This window comes from Xyrauchen texanus, chromosome 27, assembly GCF_025860055.1.
Source record: "Xyrauchen texanus isolate HMW12.3.18 chromosome 27, RBS_HiC_50CHRs, whole genome shotgun sequence".
NCBI lineage: Eukaryota > Metazoa > Chordata > Actinopteri > Cypriniformes > Catostomidae > Xyrauchen > Xyrauchen texanus.
In genome coordinates, this window is record NC_068302.1 from 23,351,113 (window position 1) to 23,372,986 (window position 21,874).

Below are 21,874 nucleotides of genomic sequence, written 5' to 3' on the forward strand. Positions count from 1 at the left end.
TGTATTTCGGGCTTCTTTATAATTAAGTCACATATTTTGTACCACTTTTTCTTATGGTAATTATTGATTGTGATTGGAGTAGCACAATAAACTGCATATATACTAACAGTAAAGAAAGACTAAAACATATATAAATGTATCTATATCTCAAGCTTTTGACTTGTACACAACTATTACACAAGGTGCAAACATTCATTCATGCTCAAGACGACAACACACTACTATATGCAAAGAACAGTACTAAATGAAATTATATTTTATCTCTTATATTTATATAAATTATGAAAAGAGTGAACATTTATGAGACAAAAGGGAATGCAAACTTATCTTCTCAACTATATATACCGTTTATTAAACCTCTGATTTATGGGCTATTAGCGGTCTTCCTTTTCTTCGGCTTTCGATCTGGTTTCTCAACAGCATATCTAAATCGAGCAATTCTGTGATTTGGAGACTAAAAACAGCCATTTGCTCCTTAATGTTTCAGTTTAGGAGCCAATGGCTCCCAAGTCATTTTGTTTAGTCTGAAGCCCTGTATTTCACTAAAGACATTTCCATTACTTCTTTAATATTTATTTCTATAACTTACCAAAGCCTGTAAATCACAATTTTGAAATTCCTGATATATAAAAGACACCTGTTTTTCTGTGACCGTGAGAACCCTGACATATACAATCCTCATTTAAGGCAAGAAACCAGTTCACAACAATTCCACGAACCAGGTCTCAATGAGAGCATAAGCCTGTGAACATCATTCTGAAACATGCGGAGACTGGCAACAATTTGTTTAGGCTGGTGTGGTAAAATGGGGTGAAATGGTTCCCTTTCTCTTCAAAAAAACAAAGCCACCTATGGTCTGGTATGCATGTTCCACAGTTCATCTCATATCAACAGATTCCTCTGAAAATATAAATTTTTAAATATTACAACCTGTGAGGTGTCCATTCACAACAGTCATTTTGGTAATTTACTCTAATCATAGACGTTTAAAGTTATTTGAAAATGATATTAATGATAAGTCACTGGGGCAGTTCTGGAGCTGGTATTTGATGTCACCTCAAGAGCATGATGCTGAACCCTAATAACCGATTATTGATAGGGTTTTTAAGTAATTAATGGTATAAACTGTATACATTTTGTTCAGGTGTGGCCACGGCTCGATGTTGATAAAGTGAGATCTCTTCTGACCGTGAAGTTAATTCAATGTTGCTTTAGTGTAACTCTGTGAGATTGAAGATCAGCAACTACCGTTAAAACAACAGTAGTCGCACAAAACTGATGCATATCAGCACACACTGCACAAAGCTTGAGATAACTGTGCTGGACAAAGGCGCTCTCTATGCAATGAGAAAGAGAAAGACAGACAGCCTTTGTTTTTAATGGTTAATGGGAGCTACTCAATTTCTTTATACAGAGACTTAGAGATTCAGTTTGCTGTATAACTTCGTGTTCTCAGGGCTGTTGGAGGTTTGGCAGCAACCAGATCTGGTCTAAAATTGTGTAACAGCACTGCTTTGAGTTCCTTCAGTACTCACAGGAATCATTATGAGCACCAGCTGTTCTGGGATCAGTGCTTTACCTCTGTGTCCACGAGCATTCTTCACCACCACAGGGTAACCTAGAGGCTCCGCTTCATCGATCATCTTGCGGAAGTTGTCATGTCCCCCTAGAGACACACACACACGTTGGTTAGTGAATATGTAGTGAATGTCATTTTAAGTGAGATTTGAGTGTGAGATTCCAGAGCCAGATGCAAACAGCTCTAATGAAACAATCAACACTGAGACATTTAATGTCCACTTGAGAAGGACTGACAGATTTTCTTTTTTTTTTTGCCACGCACAGCTTTTCCAATTTCCTGATCAGCACTTTATCCAACTACGTGGCCAGTTTTTTGAAGGTTAATGGCTCTAAGATTTGTTAGGAAAACACGCACAACAGATGAAACATGATAGCCACAAACATGTGTCTGGGATGAAACAGAGAACAGATCCTGGTGGAAAAAACAAAAGAAACAAAGCAGAAAAGAAAGGAATGGGTAGAAATATAATTTAAGCTTAAATGCAAGCCATTTCTGTACCTCGTGCACCCTTTAACAAATACTCTATGCATTTGAAGAGAAAATGGCTTTATGGATGAAGCATTTGTTGAGCTGAGCAGATGAATTCTAGTAGCTATAAATGGGAGGGGGCAGAGACAGCGAGAATGCAGGGTATGTCAGACAGGCCTCTGCCAGGAGAACGTCACCACAGCAGATGTAACTGCCGTTACACAGCCGCCTCCCCATCTCTTCCTTTTTCTTTCTTTCTTTTTTTTCCATTTTGGTTTTATTTAGCTAGTCAGGAGGGCTTTCCCTTTTGTTCTCTAAACAGGAGACGGTTACATTAACAGCCTGTGTGTGTGTGTCTGAATAAATTATAAATACAGACATGCACACATACATTGGAATTATAAAAAAACCAAAAAGTAATTGTTCATGAGGAAAAAAAACACATACATATAATATAAATTAAAAAAATTAACGCAATTAATAATGTCCTCGGACCATAATATGGAATTTTCCTACCATTCAGAAATTCAACCTTGAAGTACCACTTCAGTACCACTTTTTTTTATTAGAGGGCAGCAAGTGAAACTCCAGTTGTATAGGCATTTAGGGTGTGTTCATACTTGGCAGGTTCGATTAAAACAAACTCTGTTATTGTGGTTCATTTGAACAAGTGTGAATGCTGCCATCCGAACCTTGGTGTGCACCAAACAAGCGGACCGAGACCGCCTGAATAGTGGGTCTTGGTCCGCTTCCAAACAAATTCTGATGAGGTTTGATTGATATATGAACGCAGCATGGACCAAAGATGTCTAAACGGACCAAAAACAGGATGAAATTAGCCTAATACCGACCTCAAGCATCCCTGGTTCTTCTCATCATAGGAGCTATGTGGCCCATTATAGCTTGGTACAGGCAGCGAACTGCCATCAGCCGTCCTTGCAGCATATCTTGGTTTGAGTGCACAATGGAGGAATTCCTGGTGCGGTTTTGACTCCTTTACACATTTGATTAGCTCTTCATTTGTTCTCAGCTGGTAAAACATACCACCATATATACATATATAAATCTAACGAGTGCATTTTACCCAGCAGCCAGCATTGTTTTGGATGTTTGGCAAGATCAGTCACAAAATACACGTCAAAATCTATCCAAGTTTGTTTGTGACATTTTCCTGATGCCTTTTGTTTTGTATCTTTAGGTTCGAAAAATGCCAGCGTGAACGCCAAGCGAACCAGGACTAAATGTATCATTTTCTTTTTTTGGTCCGGACCAAAATAACCGAACTACAAGTGTGAACATACCCTTATGGTGCGTTCACATACAACATGGAAATAAAAATTCACCTCGCATTGCTCGCTGGATTAAATGTGTGTTTAAACTCACGTTCGCCCGAGTAACGCAAACCCGCGAGTATTCCCCCTTCTCTACCGGAAAAGGACAGGATGAGGGGTTCCTACGACAACGTATCTTTCCGCCATCAACCATGGCCGATATCACAATGATTGTTGCTCTGTAACTGTTGTGGAAGTCCCAGATACATTGACGTTGTGCTATACAATTCCGGGAGCCCACACACCGCTACAACCATTTTCTCATCTTTTCTTCTGCTACTACATCAGTGACATCTGGACAATCTCAATGCTGATGGGCTTTCGCAACAATGTGTCATGCGAATTGCTCTCTCGAAAAATTTCAACTCGCACACTCGCATCTATTCGTGTCTTTGCATTGACTATGTAATCTCGCTGTGCAAAATGCTCGATTCGCGTTGTATGTGAACGCGCCATTAGTCAATGTGCAGAGAACAAACCAAACTCAGTCTTGCTTCACACTAGTGATAGCATAAGATGAGATTGCATTCTTGCATACAAACACAGCAGGATGGAGCACAAATCCGAATGCAGGGATCTCGAGACGCATTGTTCTAAGTTTCAAAATACGTTTATCACAGCGACCTAAAACTGCTGTGTTTATGATGTGACTTAACCAAAGTGAGACGCTCCAAGTGTCCATCTGACACAGGTGTATCCTTGGACAAACCCTTAGATATCTCGGACAGATTGACGAAAATAATTGCAAAATGGATTGCTGTGGACTCTAAGCCAATGACAGGCTTATGTTATATAATATGGAAATAAACAATATAATGCCTCCTAAAGCCACTTTTTTTATTGTCTTGTAACGACTGCCACAAATGCATTTTAATTATCTGAATTAATTTCAGTCTATACATTATAAATATAATTATTTATTCATTATATACTGAATTAATGTTATCTATGGGGCTTTCTCAGAAAATATTTATATACGTGATTAATTCATCAGAATTGTTAATAAGATATAAATAAGTTCCACTTATTACAAATAATTTATAACGGTGGCCATATGTGTAAAGCTCAATAATGGTGATTTTTCTTTTTAAAATCAGCATTGATAATAGGATTTATATATTCTTTTATTAAAATAGTGCTACATTTGGAATGAGATGTAAAAAAGTTGAGAAAATCATAACAGTTGTTCAAGATATGTATTTTCAGTTGATATGTTTGTTCTATTTAAAGCTTTGTGCTGCATTTAAACCTTTAAGTGTTTAATCTTGAAGCAACCCTTTCAAGTGATTTTAATAAGAAACATTTTGAAATTTTTACCTAACAATTTGGGCAGATTAGCTTCAGAAAAGAAGACTTCAGCTGAAAGGCGAGTAGTTTGCATCCACTTGGAATAAAAAGTTATATTGTTCAAAACTATTGAGTTTATAATGGTGGTAATGTGTGTAATGATCAATATTGGTGATTTTGTTTTATAAATCAGCATCGGTCAGAATTGGAAGCCAATATATATATTTTTTTATATACATTCGGAAATGTATATAATATTTGTTTCAGTCAGAACATGAAAAAAATCTTCCAGAATTTCTATACCAGTGCACCTCCAGAGAAAGCTGAATTTCTTTATAACTACTGAAGTATAAATGTTTTTTGTTTTGTTTTAAACATAGGGGATTGAAGTGTTTTAGATGCAACCATGAGTTCTTTTTACCGTAGGAATATGTGTCAGGCAGAGGGACACCATGCCCGGCAAGCTCCTGGAAGGTCCAGAACTTATTGACACAGTTAAGGATGGCCTGTGGACGGTTGATCAGACGGCAGCCCATCTTCTCCAGGTGACGCAGGACAGTGATGTCACTGTCTGACTGGACCCATGGGGTCGGAACACGTACCACGGCAACCTGCGGGTATGAGGTCACATTCTCTTGCCCAACCCGTAGACCTAAGTGAGAAAAAGAGAAAAATGTATAACATGCTGCAGTGTTTTTTCAGTGTTGGGACTTTGAACAGCAGTCTGTATTTCAGCCACCGCAGTAATATGTGGAGGGATTACTTTCATGTAACCAGGTAACCAATGAGAACCAGTCTTTCATTCTGATGCGTCAACCCTTCTGTCGCACTAACACACTCGACATATGACAGATGAGCTAGCCTTGGTTCGCAAAAACACCACACACACACACACACACACAGACAAACACACACACACACACACTTGACATTATCTCTATAATACAAAGTAGCTGAGATCAATCTCCTCCTGAGAGGCATTACACAACACATAAGGATGTTTGCCTGCTTTCTTTGCTTCTCTATCATGGCGTTTATGCTGACCCACTAACCCAGTTTCACTGCTCTGTTTTTAATTAAGGTGGCAGTTTCGTTGAATGCTCACTTAACACTAACCTTATCACTTACTAAAATCAGTTTTTAAAATAGGCACTCATGAGATTAGACTTTAAATATCGCATTTCGACTCCGATTATGAAACATTGATTTTAATGAACACACCATTTTGCTGTTTAGATGAAACAAAACACAAGCAACAGCAGAATTAATCGAGAAAGGATTTCAGAGAAGACTGCATAAAGCCAAGCACGTGATTGAGCATTTTAAGCAACAGAAAAAAAAATAACAGGAAGTGTAATAAAGTGCACAGAAAAGGAGCCATGAAGGCAAAAAAGACAAAACATGAATGCATTTGTAAGTGCTCTCTCTCTCTCTCTGCTTCTCCACCATCTCAGGAAGGAGCAACACAAATGAAGGACTTGGCATCTTCACTAGCAACTGCTACCTCAGCACTCTCTCTTTTCTCATGGATCAAGGCAGATGAGACTTCAATGCATGCAGTTAAAAGTGCAAGACATGAAAACGTGCATGTATAAAATGTTAGATAAAAGACAAGACTTTTATTGATCTAAAAGAAGAAAAAAAAATAGAACACATTTTTTGTGTATACCACCAGAGCAGAAATCCCCCAATGCTCTTATTCTAGTTTAAAAACCAAGCGTGATAATTCACCCTCTACATTTCGCAAGACTGACAAATATGGCACTTTTGTAAGCTATTTCACTGACATCAGCAGCACAATGTACTGGGAAAAGGAATTAATCCGGAATTTAATTAACATTTTAAGGTAGTACGTTGTTTTATATAGGCTGTAACTGAAAGGCCAACTGAAGAATCAGATGTTCAAACCAGTCTCACTGATATCCGGAGGAAATGACATTCATACGGTCACTGCAGCACAGAAAATCAGCCCTCAATAAGATATGTTTTCTTGTTTTATTATATGGGTCTGTAATGAAAAAAGAAAGCAAAAGATAACTATGTCAGTCAGGTTTTTCAGCTTGAGGTTCAGTTGGTAAATCTATCTATGGCCTCAAAACAAATACTTCACTTGCTGTCTATCTCCCTTACTTCCTCTGCTGCGGCTGTCTTACTTTGGGTTAAGAAATATTGTCTCATACACTAACAACACCAGCATCAAATCCAGACTGACCATGTTTTTCACTGAAACATACACATGGGCTTAACATACTTCAGAGGTAATTCTGAGAATGGGGTGAACTGGTATTAAATACAGGTGGCCAACAGATGCAACAATTATACTCATCAAGGGATACCACAGCTAAAAAATAAATACAAAATAAAGAATGGCCCAGGGCCAGTTAGAAAAGTTTTGGAACAGTTGACGAAATGGTCACATGCCCAATAAGGCCAGTATTATGTTTTCACAATGTCAAGTGACTGTTGATTTATGCTTTTCATATGTCATGCATGCATTTCATAATTTGCATACACTTACAATAATTGTACATTTAAAACCTAACATAATGTCTGTTGCAAATGTTTTTATAAGAAAACAATGTTAAATGTAAAAATTAGGGTTGTCAATCAGAATTACTTGCATAAAATAAAAAAAAAACACACAGAATTAACAAATTGTACTCCCGAACTGTACTTAAATTCTGTAATAAGGAATGCTCCTGCCATCAAGGCATGTACCTCCTTGATGTAGAAGGGGGCAGTCAGCTCTAGCTGTTCAGGCAACATGCCTTGTCAAACCAATGAGCAGGCAGCTGGACCAGAGACTATTTAGCAGAGTCTGGTCACTTCTATAAAAATGAATGGGAGAAATTGAAACGGTCAACAGATTTAGAAAGGAAGTCCCATTTTACAGGTACAGGGCTAAAGACTAAAAAAAATTACTTGGAGAGCCATTGGTTCCTAAACAGAAACATTAAAGTAGACAAATGTCTGTTTTTAGTCACCAAATCACAGAATTGCTCTATTTAGATTGCCGTTCAGAAACAAAAAAAAAAAGCCAAAGAAAAGGAAAACTGTATATAATAACCCATTAATCTGAGGTTTAATATACAGTATGTATAGTTCAGAAGATAAATTTGGATTCCCCTTTTGACTCATAAATGTTCACACCCCTTTCATAATTTATACAAATAAAAAATAATGTTGTGCTGTGTGTGTGTGTGTGTGTGTGTATATATATATATATATATATATATATATATATATATATATATATATATATATATATATATATATATATATATATAATTTAAATCGGGAGATGCAGCCAAATTGAAACACTCAAGAAGCATCCGTCTGACACGAGAACACAATTAAAAATAGAGCAGAGGGAGGTAGGCCAATAATAGGGTTGTGTGCAATGATACGGAAATAAAAACAAATAATATTATGACCTTTAAAAACCACATTGTGTATTGTATAAATGCTTAGCTTGTCTGTTACCACAATATAATGGATTTGAATTATCTAAATTAAAAGGATAGTCCACCCAAATATAAAGTGTCATTTACTATCATGTAATCCCATATGCGTATGACTTTTCTTCAGCGGAACACAGAGATTTTTAGAAGAATATCTCAGCTCTGTAGGTCCATACAAGGCAAGTGGATGGTGATAAACACTTTAAATCTCCAAAAAGCACAGACAATCATAATGAAAGTAATCGATATGACTCCAGTTAAATCAATGGCTTCTAAATTTATGTGATCACTTTGTGTGAGAAACAGATCGATGTTTAAGTCCTTTTCACTATAATCGTTTACTGCCAATCACTCTCCGATGCACGTTCACGAGGGGACTCTGTCCTACACAAGTGTGCTGGCAGGTTTAAATGAAAGCAAACCCAAAAAAGGTTGAGAACAGCATTCCCTTGTAAACAAATCAAACTGCACTTCCAGCTGTATCAAGTCAGTTCTTGCGTGAAGATGCCAACGCGCTTACATCACACGAGAGGCAGCGTTAACAGAGTCCCATTGTAGACGTGCATCGGAGAGCGAAAGTAAACAATTATACTGAAAAGGACTTGAATACTGATCTGTTTCTCACACAAGGCAATTTTTTTGCTTAAAAAGCCATTAATTTAAAGGTGCACTCAGTAATTTTTTCCTTATTAAACAAGTTGATCTCCTAAACTTTAAAATGTACACTCCAGTCATATCAGTAACCTTATAAAAGCAGTTTTATTCTACATGGAGAGGATCCACACATGGGGGCTGCCATATTAGAATCACATGAATAGCAGTATACTACTCGCACTTAATCTCAGTAACTGTCCTGTAAGTTGACATTTTCACTCATTGATTAAAGTAATCTTGTGTGACTGTGAATACTAAATTTCTACAATGGCATCTGAAATTGAAAAGTATTGATTTTAAATGATGCTGCATCCAAGTCGCAAGGAGTCAGTGTAAGTCCAAGATGACACAAAGACAAAAGTTACTGAGAGCACCTTTAACCACTGGAGCCACCACTGGAGCCATATGAATATATTTTTTTTATGATTGTCTGTGCTTTTTGGAGATTTAAAGTGTTTATCACCAACCACTTGCCTTGTATGGACCTACAGAGCTGAGATATTCTTCTAAAAATCTTTCCTTGTATTCTGCTAAAGAAAAAAAGTCATACACATCTCGGATGGCATGAGGGTGAGTAAATGATGATCATTTTCATTTTTGGGGTGAACTTACCCGTTAATATTTATTTATGATATTTATAAATATTTAATTATATCCTAAATTACCTTTATTTCAGTGTCTATCCCTGTAAATATTGATATATGATTGTGATTAATTGATTGAATTGATTTATAAAAAATAATTTAAAAAAAAAGTATTAAAAAAAAACTAAATTGAAGCATAAATATTTTTGCTAAAAATAACATTGATAATTTTTGGTGAAAACATTGGCAGGGAAAGTAAAATCTACACAGTTGACAAAAAATAAATAATCCATATTGTTGAACCCTGATTTTGAAAGAGTTTTCATATCTTTCAGCTACCAACAAGACTGTATTACCCCAAGTCCATTACCATATTTGGTAAATACATTTTCTCACCCACATTCAATACAGAAAATCTGAAAAAGTGGCAATTCCACACTAAAGGTAGGAAAAAATATCAAAATGTTAAAGTATAGAGATATTTTTCTTCATGATATTGTTTCGATATTTGCACACCAATATCAATATTATTTATATTTTTTCACATTAACATTGTGGTGATGGGAATAACATTTCTCTTTACCAAATTGATCAAGAAATTCAACAACAGTCCCTTGGAAGGTGCGGTTATCATGCTTTACACAATCACCTTTCCTTACCAAAATGTATCAAGGTTTTACAGTAGTAACATTAACTGAGGTATTTTAGTATCATATAAAATAGGCCTTTTAGGGAAATCGATTAAACCTAAAGTCTGATGAAAACAAATGAGACACATTGAGTGAAATACTGCAACATTGTTTTGAATCGCAATACACGAAAAATAAAAATCACAATAATATCGTATAATGACCTAAATATCAATATTTTATCGAATCGCCGGTTACCTTGTGATTCCCACCCTTATTCCACACTAGCCTGGATTGCAGTCAAAAACAAAAAACCACTCAATGAGCACTTTATTAAGAACACTATGGTCCTAATAAAGTGCCCAACGTGGTCATCTTCTGTTTTAGACCATCCACCTCAATGTTGAACATGTTGTGCATTCTCAGATGCTATTTTACTCACTACAATTGTAGTGGTTATCTGAATTAGAAGCCTTTCTGTTAGCTCGAACCAGTCTGGTCATTCTTCATTGACTTCTCTCATCAACAAGCGTTTCCATCATCAGAACTGTCGCTCACTGGATGTTTTTTGTTTTTGGCACCATTATGAGTAAACTCTAGAGACTGTTGTGTGTGAAAATCCCAGGAGATCAGCAGTTACAGAAATACTCAAACCAGCCCATCTGGCACCAACAATCATGCCACGGTCGAAATCAATGAGATCACCCTTTTAACTGAAGCTCCTGATCCGTATCTGCATGATTTTATGCACTGCTGTGTTGAAGTTATTTTATTAGTTTACTTGTACAGATCGTAGAGTAATACAAGAACGTCTGGCAGTCGAAAATATCATTTTTATCTGTCGCTCCTGAACTGTATTTGCATGATTTTACACATTATACTGCAGCCACATGATTGGCTAATTAAATAACCACATGAATAAGTAGGTGTTCATAATAAAGTATTTAGTGATACCCAAATTTGTATGTGTAAGGGCTAGAATTTGGTCTCTATTCCTTTGTAATTCACTCTTAAGCTTTGTTGCTTTCTTTAATGTGTGCATGTGAAAATACAGACCTCAACCCATCAAACTAAGCTGCCACATAATTTTGGTAATCTTAAATCTGCAGACTGGTAGAGGATTCTCACAAATACTGTGAGGCTGGAGCTGAAATTATTACCCATGCTGTTACCTAAATTCACATCAGTGTAATCAAACACTGAAAAAGACACACAAGACAACCAATGCATGTCTTCATCCTAACCAAATAAAACACTTTCTGCAAGGGGTGGGCAATATAAGAAAAATAAAAATAAAAAAAATATATATATATATATATATTGCAATATTCTTGCATTTGTTTGGTTGATAACAATATAAATCACAATATAGACCTACACATTCATATGTAACTGGCCCCCACAAAGTAGCATCACACATATGTGTTTCTGCAAAAGCCAGTTACGTTACAAGCTGCCAGATTCAAATCAGCTTTAGCGCTGACAAAGCGCTCCTGTCGTTCATATTCCAAGGCTCGACATTAAGCATTGTGATGTCCTTGTACTTTGGACAAGTAAATTGGTCAATCACTTGTCCAAGTAAAAAAGTTACTTGTCCACAGAGAAAAAGGACATGTACTGGTTACATGCTCAAGTAGTAACATTTAAAATTTTCTGTTGTATGTTTTCAAAAATGTTGACAGATGTCCAACCTAATAGTTTTATACCTATACAATCAATGTAAGAAATGTAAACTGTGCTGGGTGGGGGCTATTGTCACATGGTAGTTATTTTGTGTTACATGTATGCATGGTAGTCAAATAAAGGAAAGCATCCATCGCCATCATTTACAGCAGGGGTGCTCACATTTCTATGGAATTAGACCTACTTTTTAATCATGTTATTTCAGCAAGATCTATCATACACAATATATACATTAGTCACAATACTAAACATTCAGTAGTTTGTAGAGAAATGTGATTATATTTTACACCAGCTTCAATACCACAACAATAGCCCATCTCTAATTTGTTAATTATATAAGAATTAGGTTCAAGAGTAGTTAACCTTCAGTAATAAAATAACAATAGAAAAGATATGAATATAACTTTTTTTAAACACTATAGAACAAAAATAATACAAATTTGGAAAACAGTGCTTTTTAACTATTTAAAAAATTACAGTATCAAATACTCAAATTCAGAATGAATTTATCAAAAAACTACTACTGATCCTCCCTGTATGAATAATACATTAATACTATTATACTAGTTATAGTACAAAGGTAACCAGCTAAGAGCAGTTAGAGGTTCTCATTATTGTTGTTTGATTAATATTAAGGACACACTGGACAGCGTCAGGTCTATTAGGTTACATTTAAACTTACATGTCCTATATTTTGATACACATCCGCTTTTCTCCCAATGTTTACATTCACTTTAGACATAACGCTCTGTGTTTCCATGAACACCTCAGGACAGGCATTTTGCCAGAATTTTGAAATGTATTTGAGTTTTAGGCTTGTGGTAGGTGCGTTCGTGCGAGCATTCTCGTAGCACAAGTGGATGTAAAGCCCACCACACACTGAAGCCGCCTGTCAGTCAAACAGCACGAAGCTACTAAATCGCTAGGAAATGATAAAATTAAGTGCGTTACATTTTTTTCTACAGAATAAGAATATAAACTTTGTAATGATTGACACAGGCCTATGTAATATTACAAATATAACCATTTATTTTTCGTTACTGACATTTTAATCAGGCAACTTGTCCGGTCGGGCAAGTAAAGTTCTCTTTCACATGCCCCTTTAAAAATCCACTTGTTCCAGACAAGCATTAATGTCGAGCCCCGTATTCGCACAAATATTGAATCATACAGTCTTTTCAAGCACATAATAATTTTCTTTTATACTCATACATCCAAATGGTCACCAAAGTACCATGATAAAAATGTTACAGCTCATATACGCACAGTCAACACATCAAACACGATCGTCCGATGCGTTTGACACGCACACACACATTGTCTTAAGTTTCAAACAATGCACAGGCATTTGTCTATTTTTATAGCTATATATATATATATATATATATATATATATATATATATATATATATATATATATATATATATATATATATATATATATTAGGCTGGGACAACGCGGCGACGTCATTGATGACGTCGATGCAAAAAATACAGTAGACATATGTTTACCATGATATATACAGTATTCCTTTTTTTTTTAATGACAAGAAATCAAGAATTCAACAAATAATTTGTCTACACTCCACCCCCATCTAGCGGCTGTGCAGTGTTGCACGCAGAAATAACTCACTCTGGGGGGCACTGCAGGGGAATTTAGACCATACTATATGAAAAGGTTAAAGGGTAACTAAACACCTGCTCAGAGTCTGACTCCACCCACTAGAAATATTTGAAAATGCAGGAAAAGTGGGCAGACCCCGGCGGGGATAGAGGGAACGAACCGAGTGCGGGGCTGAGCGGGGGCACCTGAGACTCGTAGTGAAGGATTAATTGACAGCTGCTGTCAGACTCTATGTTATTATTATTCCTCACACAGTCGCAAGACGACATGTACATGAATCTGGCGTGGTGAGCTGGAACCTGCTTACGTCAGCTGTCACCGCTTACGTCACGAAGTACCGCAACAGCCAATAGGAAAATTCAACTGCAGTAGCCACCGTTCAACCTGAAGAGGGCAGCACTCACACGTTTTTACACCATATATTGTAGAATTAAAACACTTTATACACAAATGTCAAAAAAATTACTTGAATCAATGACCAGTACTAATAAAGCCCCATGCTTACAGATCATTAACTAAAAAAAGTTGATTTAGGGTTTAGTTACCCTTTAAATGAATAGTGATTTAAAAACATCTGAAAATAATCTCCAAAGTAATGGCAGACCTTCCAAATTACAATGTGCTTTTTGTTCTACACAGCGCTTTGGCCAGTAAATATCAATAGAAATGTATCAAGCAATTTTGCAGAGCTATTTTATGCATGTATATACTTACATTCTGCCTGTCTTTAAGATAATCAAAAGGGAACTTCTTCAATCTAGAAGTGACAAAACAGATCGAATTCTCCACACACAGCTATTTTAACACAACACCTTTCAAGCCTCCTCTTGTTGTGATAGCACACACACATGTAATAGGATTTCATAAGATAAAAAGAATGTCCTGGGAAGTAGTTGATTAAATAGACCATTTAACGATCGATCTGCAGATTCACTTACCTCCAGCCAAACTCGCTACACCTTGAACTAAAGATGAAGTCACATGTGCAATACCTGCATGTTTTTGTATAATTGAGCACTCTGGCAGTTTCTATATGTGTGAGACAGTAAATTGGTGTTACATTTCTCATCTCTTAGAGGAATGGACACTAGACATCAAAAAGTGACACACACACCACTTGATGCATCCCAAGATGTGAAAATCACAGGATCACAAGTCCTGACCACTGATTGATCATTATATTTGGTTAGCGATACAATAACCATACACACACCACTGCAGTGCCTGTTAACAGATTTACAAATAAAAATGTAATTAAATCATTTTAAAATGTTGTTCAAGAATTTTAAATCCTGAAAGATTCTAAAGATATTGTCTTTTAAACTGAAGTGCGTTTTACTGACACAACTGTCTATCTGTAAAATCACAGCATAAGCAAGTGAAGTGCTTGATCTAATTTGTGTGGGAGAGAGACAGCTTCCATCCCTGTGTATCATGAATATGTGCTGACCCACTCTGCTCCGCATGTCTCACATTGATGATGTAACTCAGCAGAATGTAGCAATCTCGTGGGGTTTAAATCCTAGAGCTGACCAACTGTTCAGCAACTCTTAATCAGACCAAGACAGTATGCAGTCCAGCAGATTACACACAAAAAACACACCAAGCCAACAACCTCCAGTTGTAATGCTGTCATGCTCTGCAGTTAGACGTCTACTTTTTTATTAAAACAGGTCAACATGTTTTCAGTTTACTTATCTGTTTGAGTCTTCCTTTTAGATTGACTGTCCGTTAGGTTACAGACCCATACCAGCCGATTCAAAGCAGAGCTGCATTGGTGCATAGCCACTCCCTTTACCTCAAGTCTATGCGAAATCCGCCCCCCTCCCCCCAAGAAATTGCTGTCACCTTAAGACAACATCAAAAACAGCCCCACCCACCCCAACATACAAGATGGCATAACGTCATCATAGGGCCGATAATTTTTTTTTTTATATAACACTTTCAAACCATCAAATAGCTGTCAAATTATTGTTAATAAGTGGTTAATAACTAGCTGCTTAGTAATTACCGCACATGCTTAAAGGTGTGGCAAACTACTTTAAATCTGAAAGAAACAATAACTTTAGGAAATGTCTGTTCAACAAAGTTTCAGTTGTTAGATTTGAAATGTGAAGCACATGGCTGTGAAAACAAGGTGCAGCAATCCATGAATAAGAGGATTCTGTATTCAAATGAGATAGGGGAGAAAAGTATATCAGAATGTACAGCACAAGTCTATTAGACATTATTACATGTCTCTATTGAATACTCGATTATGATTGGTCAATGGCGGCATCTAGCGGAGTTATGGTGTTTATATTGTGAATATATATGACTGCTCATTATCTAGCTTATTACAATACTTCTTGCCAAATAAATGAATGGACATGAAACACTGATAAGTGAGACTGTTGTGCATGAAAATCCCTGGAGATCAGCAGTTACAGAAATACTCAAACCAGCCTGCCTGGTACCAACAATCATGCCACGGTCGAAATCAATGAGATCACCCTTTTAACTGAAGCTCCTGATCCGTATCTGCATGATTTTATGCACTGCTGTGTTGAAGTTATTTTATTAGTTTACTTGTACAGATCGTAGAGCAATACAAGAAGTAGGAAAGATGACTCTCAAAAGTCAAAATAATCAGTCTGATATGACTTAATCCCCAGATGTGTAGTTGTTACTCAGACATATCAGATAGGGCCATTGACCACTCAGAATCAAGAATTACAGAGTGTTGTATTAGAGCCGTTCAGCAACATCAATTTGTTGACGAACCCAGAAAGGTAAATTCCCCATGGGTTACCCTGGATTTTCCTATGGCTTTTTTCAACTACTGCATAAATAAGGTCTGTGGTAAACATTACTTAACAATATCTGGACATTTTGTTCTACATCATAAATTACACACCTCAAACGTGAATTTAGAATTCAATACTGCTTTAAAATGGTATGGCTGTGTGTAATTTATTTTGTAGAGCAAAACGTCCAGGTATTGTCAAGTTACGTGTACCACAGTCCTTGGTTTACTAAGTAGTTGAAAAATCCTATTATTAAAATAAATCAATAAATAAATAGAGGAAAACATGACGAATTCTCTTGGGTTTTTAGCAAAAGTCTTGTAATATGCTGGATACCCTGATAGCACATGTACATCACCAAGACATCTATTTGATGTGTGTTTACATCTGGAGGACATATTTTTATGTTGTTTGCTCATCTGCAAAATGTGTATAAGGCTATGTCAATAAGTGTGTCTTGGATATCCATATGATATTCAGCAGATGTCTTTGAGACATCATTTATGGTTTAGAATGTTTGTAAATCATATATTTTAAGATGTTTAGGAGGTGTTAAGATTGTGATGCTTTCCAGATGAAAATGTCTAATAGGTGGAATTTAGCTGTTCAGTGACTTCAGTCTTCTCATATAATAAAAAAAATAATTTCAACCCAAAACAATATTTCATATCCTTATATTTATTTGATTAGTAGCCGTGCAATAAGCAGGATAATACACAGTCACCCCGTTGTTAACACAAAATAAACCGTATGAACCAGGACCCCGGTTTATTTTGCTATTACAAACGACAATACATTATCTAAAGCCTTCAATTATGTTTCTAATATGACTGGACCGTGATACCATCACATCTGTAAATATCTAAGACATGGTCAAACAAAACTCTTCCGCCTGATTTAAAATCACACTTCCAGACGAGATTTGCACGTGAACAATCGATTACTTCGATTAAAGCCATCTGTGAAGTTTCGCGCGAATGCGACACGGTAATATAATTAATTTAATTGATTTCGACCAAAGTTTGCATGGTAAAGATGTACTCCCAAAACGGTAAGATGTCCCAAATGTCCACGTGTGTAATGATGAAAACCTGAATAACCGCTATTTGTGAAAGTCGAGGCTTTATGTTGATAATGAACGCGCCGCACACTCGTGACTGTTTTCACTCGGCGCAGCGATCGTTCACTCATTCGCGCGCACATGTTGCAAAATTAAATAGCGCTATCCGTACACTATCGTCAGTAAAGCCGGTTTTATGATGATAACAGATTTAAAAACAGCCTCCCTCTCCCATCCATTGGCTTTGCTATGAAGGCTGGCAGGCTGAAAGTGGGTTAGGTGGGCACCCACACGTCCAGCTACACAAAACGTTCTCTCTCACACACACAATCAAAGCAAGCGCGCTTACCAACCACCATGGCCAGTTATTTGGCCAAGTCAACAGTTTAAACAACACAAAATAATAATTTTCCGTGTTTGTTGAGGAAACAAACGGAGTGAGTGTATGCGTGTATGGTATTTACCGAGCTGCCCGTCCGTTATGGTCAGGACGATCTCATCCATTAGCAGATAGCGGAATTCAACATCGTCCTCGACGCAGCGCTCCTTCAGAGCTCGCAGGATCTGGACCTGCGGGTACTCCTGGCAGATCCGCCGGTCTGTGATAAACCACACCCGGGAGCACATGTTTTTTGGAGGTCGGAGTACGGAACTTCGGGTAACGGGGACACGAAGCTGAAGCCACACAAAGAGCGGCAGTAATTTTACACCGTTATTTAAAAAACGCCGTTATTCCAGTCTAACCAGATCCAGTATCCCACTTGAATAAGACCAAAGACACCTCAAATCGATTTTAACTAACACGCGGTGAGAGGCTGCTGTTTTGCCTCCCAAATGACCGAAAGATGATAATGCGGCCCCCCACCGACTGGCAACAGTAACTGCCCCCAACACGGGCTAACAAAAGCCTCGCTAGTGAGCCCGGCTCCAATCGCTCACCACGATTCAGACTTCAACGATAAAAACGGAAAATCGCGACAAAATGGAGTGAGGGCGGATGAGAGGCTGAATGTTGTGACGAGTGATGCCCCTGCTGATCTCCGGTGCTCGCGCCGCTCGCAGCCCTACGCCTCGGCTTTCCAGCACGCGCTTCGCGTTTACAACTATTTCCCTCGCGCACATGCACGGCCCGCAAGAGCCAATGGGAGAGAAGGGCTCGCACTCACACCGACCAATCGTAGTCCATGGCCCTCACCGCGGCAGCTCTTAGAACCAATCGGAGGAGAGAACAAGGGGAGGCTCGAGAGGTCCGCGTTAGCCAATGGAAGACGCAGGAGAACAAGGCATAGGGTGAGGGGGTGACGTATACGCGCGTTCTCGCGCTCTGTTAGGATTTGTTTTTTTGTGTGTGAGCGCGTGGCAGGAATTGCTGCAAGGCAGAAGGGAGGGAGACTCCTAGAGCGCGCACTGCCGCTGAACCGGTTCAGACCGGGCGTAGGGAGGTTTGGTTTGGATACCAACGCCTCTGTCTCGCTCATGCTACGTGTTGAAACGGTAGAAAAAAATGATTCAGTGAAGAATCTCCCCCCACATCCTGAGAAGAGACAGAATAAGTATATGCGCACTGGGAAGGCGGGGGAAATGAGCGCGTCTGCTGGCGCATCCTTTTGTGTAGCCCAACGGCCTTCTTTCTTAGTATCGTGGCAACCTAATAACAACAAAACGCTGAATATTGTGTTCTTGGAAAGGCAGATGCCCCATATGTATATCTGGTCAGTTTAGAAATTAAAGTCTTTGAGGCACGAATGCAATGTTTATAGCTTTAACTGAAGTATTTCTTTAATTCTTTTGTTCTAACGAGAAAAATAAATTGCATCGGTGAATTCACCCGATGCGTCAAGGATGCGGCAAATGACCCACTTTGGCTTTGCTTATACCCAGAAAGAGGGGGCGGATGAAAAGAGGCATTAGATGTGATTTTCGAGCATCTAACAGGCTGATTGTGGTTCACTTCTCTCGTATAAAAATATTATAGGATAGGCACGATTATACAGGCTCGTAGATGGAGGATGCCTATAAGTAAAGCAAACCATGCGTAATTTCAAATTAATTCTATAGAATTCGTCTTGTATTTTGATCTGTAAAGTTCACTGGGATAACATGAGGCTGCACATAAAGACGACGCAATATATTAGAATTTTAACGTAAATGACTGATTGGCCCCGCGCCAATTTCGACTCACCAAGTCCATCAACCCCCAGCGCCAAAATTCTCTGCCAATCAGCTCTCACAAAATGTTTACGGGGCGGTGCCTCCATGGCGTGATACTCGTCGTTATTTCTTGTGAATGCCAATACAATACACATTACATAGCCTAATTAATGCGGTTAAAATTGTGAGTTCCTCCTTTGACTAAATAATTTTAATGTTATGGTCAAATGAAAGTTTATATAAATACAGTACCATTATTTTTAAATAATGAAAACTAATAGACTCAATTGATGCGGTGGGCGCCGTTGATTTGATGTGAATTTCTTTGTGTGTGTGATTATGCGGGTAGTCAATGCTGCCATCCAGTGGATATTATAATTAAAACAACAAACGCTTTACAGCAGCATACCACTGCAGTGTTAAAAGCCTCCTAGATTAGGATCAAAGAAACTTTATTGGCAATCTTTACATTACCAAAGTATAAGTAACAATAAACATTCGCCCAAAATAAAATTAATTATCAAGAATGAAAAATCACGTTTTAATTGTCATTCTTCCAAAGTAACCAATTCTGTATTTAAAGGATAGTTCACCCAAAAAGGAAAATACTCTCATTTACCCTTACGCCATCCCAGATATGACTTACTCTCTGTAGGCCCATACAATGCAAGTTAGTTTTGAAATCTGAAGGTCTAAAAAGCACATAAAGAAAACACAAAAGTAGTCCATATGACTCCAGTGGTTAAATCCAGTGGTGTAGTGTCTGAAGAGGTGGGCATACTGTGAATTTATGAAGCCCAACACTCCAATATCATGAGAAAAAGGCACCACTGACAGCAGTAAAAGGGAAAAGAAAAAAGGGCAAGAAAAATAAATTTGATATAATTACAAGAGACAGTTGAAGAGCATCAAAAACTTGCATGGGTGCAATAACATGCAGTATGTCCACAAAGTTTACCTGCATAAGTTCAATTTAAATGTAAATATACAGTACTGTGCAAAAGTCTTTCACAAAAGCATTTGTCTTAAGATGGATATTTATATCTTCAGCTTTAGTGTGTCAATAGAAAATATATATTTTAGACTTCCAAACATTTCTTTTGCAAATAGAAAATATTAGAATACAAGAACAGGGTGCCCTGCAACAGATGTCAATGCCCCCCACTGAACAGCGGGACAGTCTGAGATTACAGAAAGAGACAGCTTAAACAGGTAGAAGAACTGTGGAGAATTCTCCAAGAAACTTGGAACATCCTATCTGCCAACAACCAAGAAAAACTGTCTAGGTGTACCTAGGAGAATTGGTGCTGTTTTAAAGGCAAAGGTGGTCACACCAAATATTGATTTAGTTTTTTTTTTTTAGCTCGACTTTAATAAAAGAAAGTGATTATTTTTGAAGGCATCCTTACAATGCAACAGTTTTCACAAGTGCCTAAAACTTTTGCACAGTACAGTATATAAATATATATAAACGTTTAGCAGTGAAATACATTTTCCACGCAAATTATGGTTACTCCAGGGATGCTTGTGCATCAGCATGAGTGGCTGGAAATGTCCCGCCCTTACTGAAATGTCAAATATGTTTGGTTAGCAAACATCCAATCGTGTCTGAAATGATCGTTCTGATTGTTGGATCAGCTGAGTTGGACTGTCTTGTCTGTGCCATCATTTGCGTTCCCGCTTCCCACAACTCCGTGCATATTTAGAGAGAACCTTCATACACTTATTAAAAATAAAACAACATTTGCTCAACAGTACAGCAGCATCACAGAAGAAAGATAAGTGGGCATGCAGCGTATGCCCTAGACTACATTACTGGTTAAATCCATAACCTCTGAAGTGATATGATAGGTGTCTGTGAGAAACAACAATCTTTAAGTCTTAAAGAATCTGGGGCAGTGGTGGCTCAGCGGTTAAGGCTCTGGGTTACTGATCAGAAGGTCGTGGGTTCAAGCCCCAACACCACCAAGACACCACTGTTGGGCCCTTGAGCAAGGCCCTTGAACCTATCTGCTCCAGGGGCGCCGTATCATGGCTGACCCTGCACTCTGACCCCAGCTTAGCTGGGATATGTGAAAAATAAATAATTTCACCATGTATATGCAGAAATGTATGTATAATGTGTGACAATTGGTCAAATTAAATTAAATTAATTAAATTAAGTCATTTGTTAGCCTACTAAAAATCTCCACTTTCACTTTCAGTTGTGAAAGTGAAACTAAACAGGCACCACATGTGACTTTCACATTTTTGGGTGAAAATCCCTTTAAATACTTGGTCCTCACGGCCCATGGGTCATTAGCATTTAACTGTAAATAATTTTTTTAATAAACCTTGTCCTCTAACATCTATGTTTTATTATACATTCTTAAATTATTGTAAAGAATATGACCATGGATTGGGACTTACAGCCTGATACAAAGTATTTTCCACTCCGTAATCTGATTCATTTATGTAGATTTTCATTGTATCCTGATATGTCTGAAGTAGCTTAATTCAATGCAAATGCATCATAATTAAATTGAACAATTTTTTTTCTGAGAGGGGTGGGTGGAATTGAGCTGGTGTAATCCT

The 21,874-nt window shown here is 37.6% G+C and overlaps 1 protein-coding gene across 1 annotated transcript in view; it reads right to left on the reverse strand.

Annotated features, from left to right (window-relative positions):
• The window catches only part of rimkla (ribosomal modification protein rimK-like family member A), a 28,095-nt gene extending 9,861 nt beyond the window's left edge, over positions 1-18,234 (reverse strand). The window contains exons 1-3 of the mRNA XM_052093971.1: positions 17,614-18,234; positions 5,090-5,320; positions 1,580-1,666 (exon numbers count right to left, since the gene is read on the reverse strand). Coding sequence (XP_051949931.1) covers positions 1,580-1,666; positions 5,090-5,320; positions 17,614-17,776 — 481 coding nt within the window. The 5' untranslated portion in view covers positions 17,777-18,234. The remainder of the gene's footprint in view (positions 1-1,579; positions 1,667-5,089; positions 5,321-17,613) is intronic.
• Positions 18,235-21,874: the final 3,640 nt, after the last annotated feature.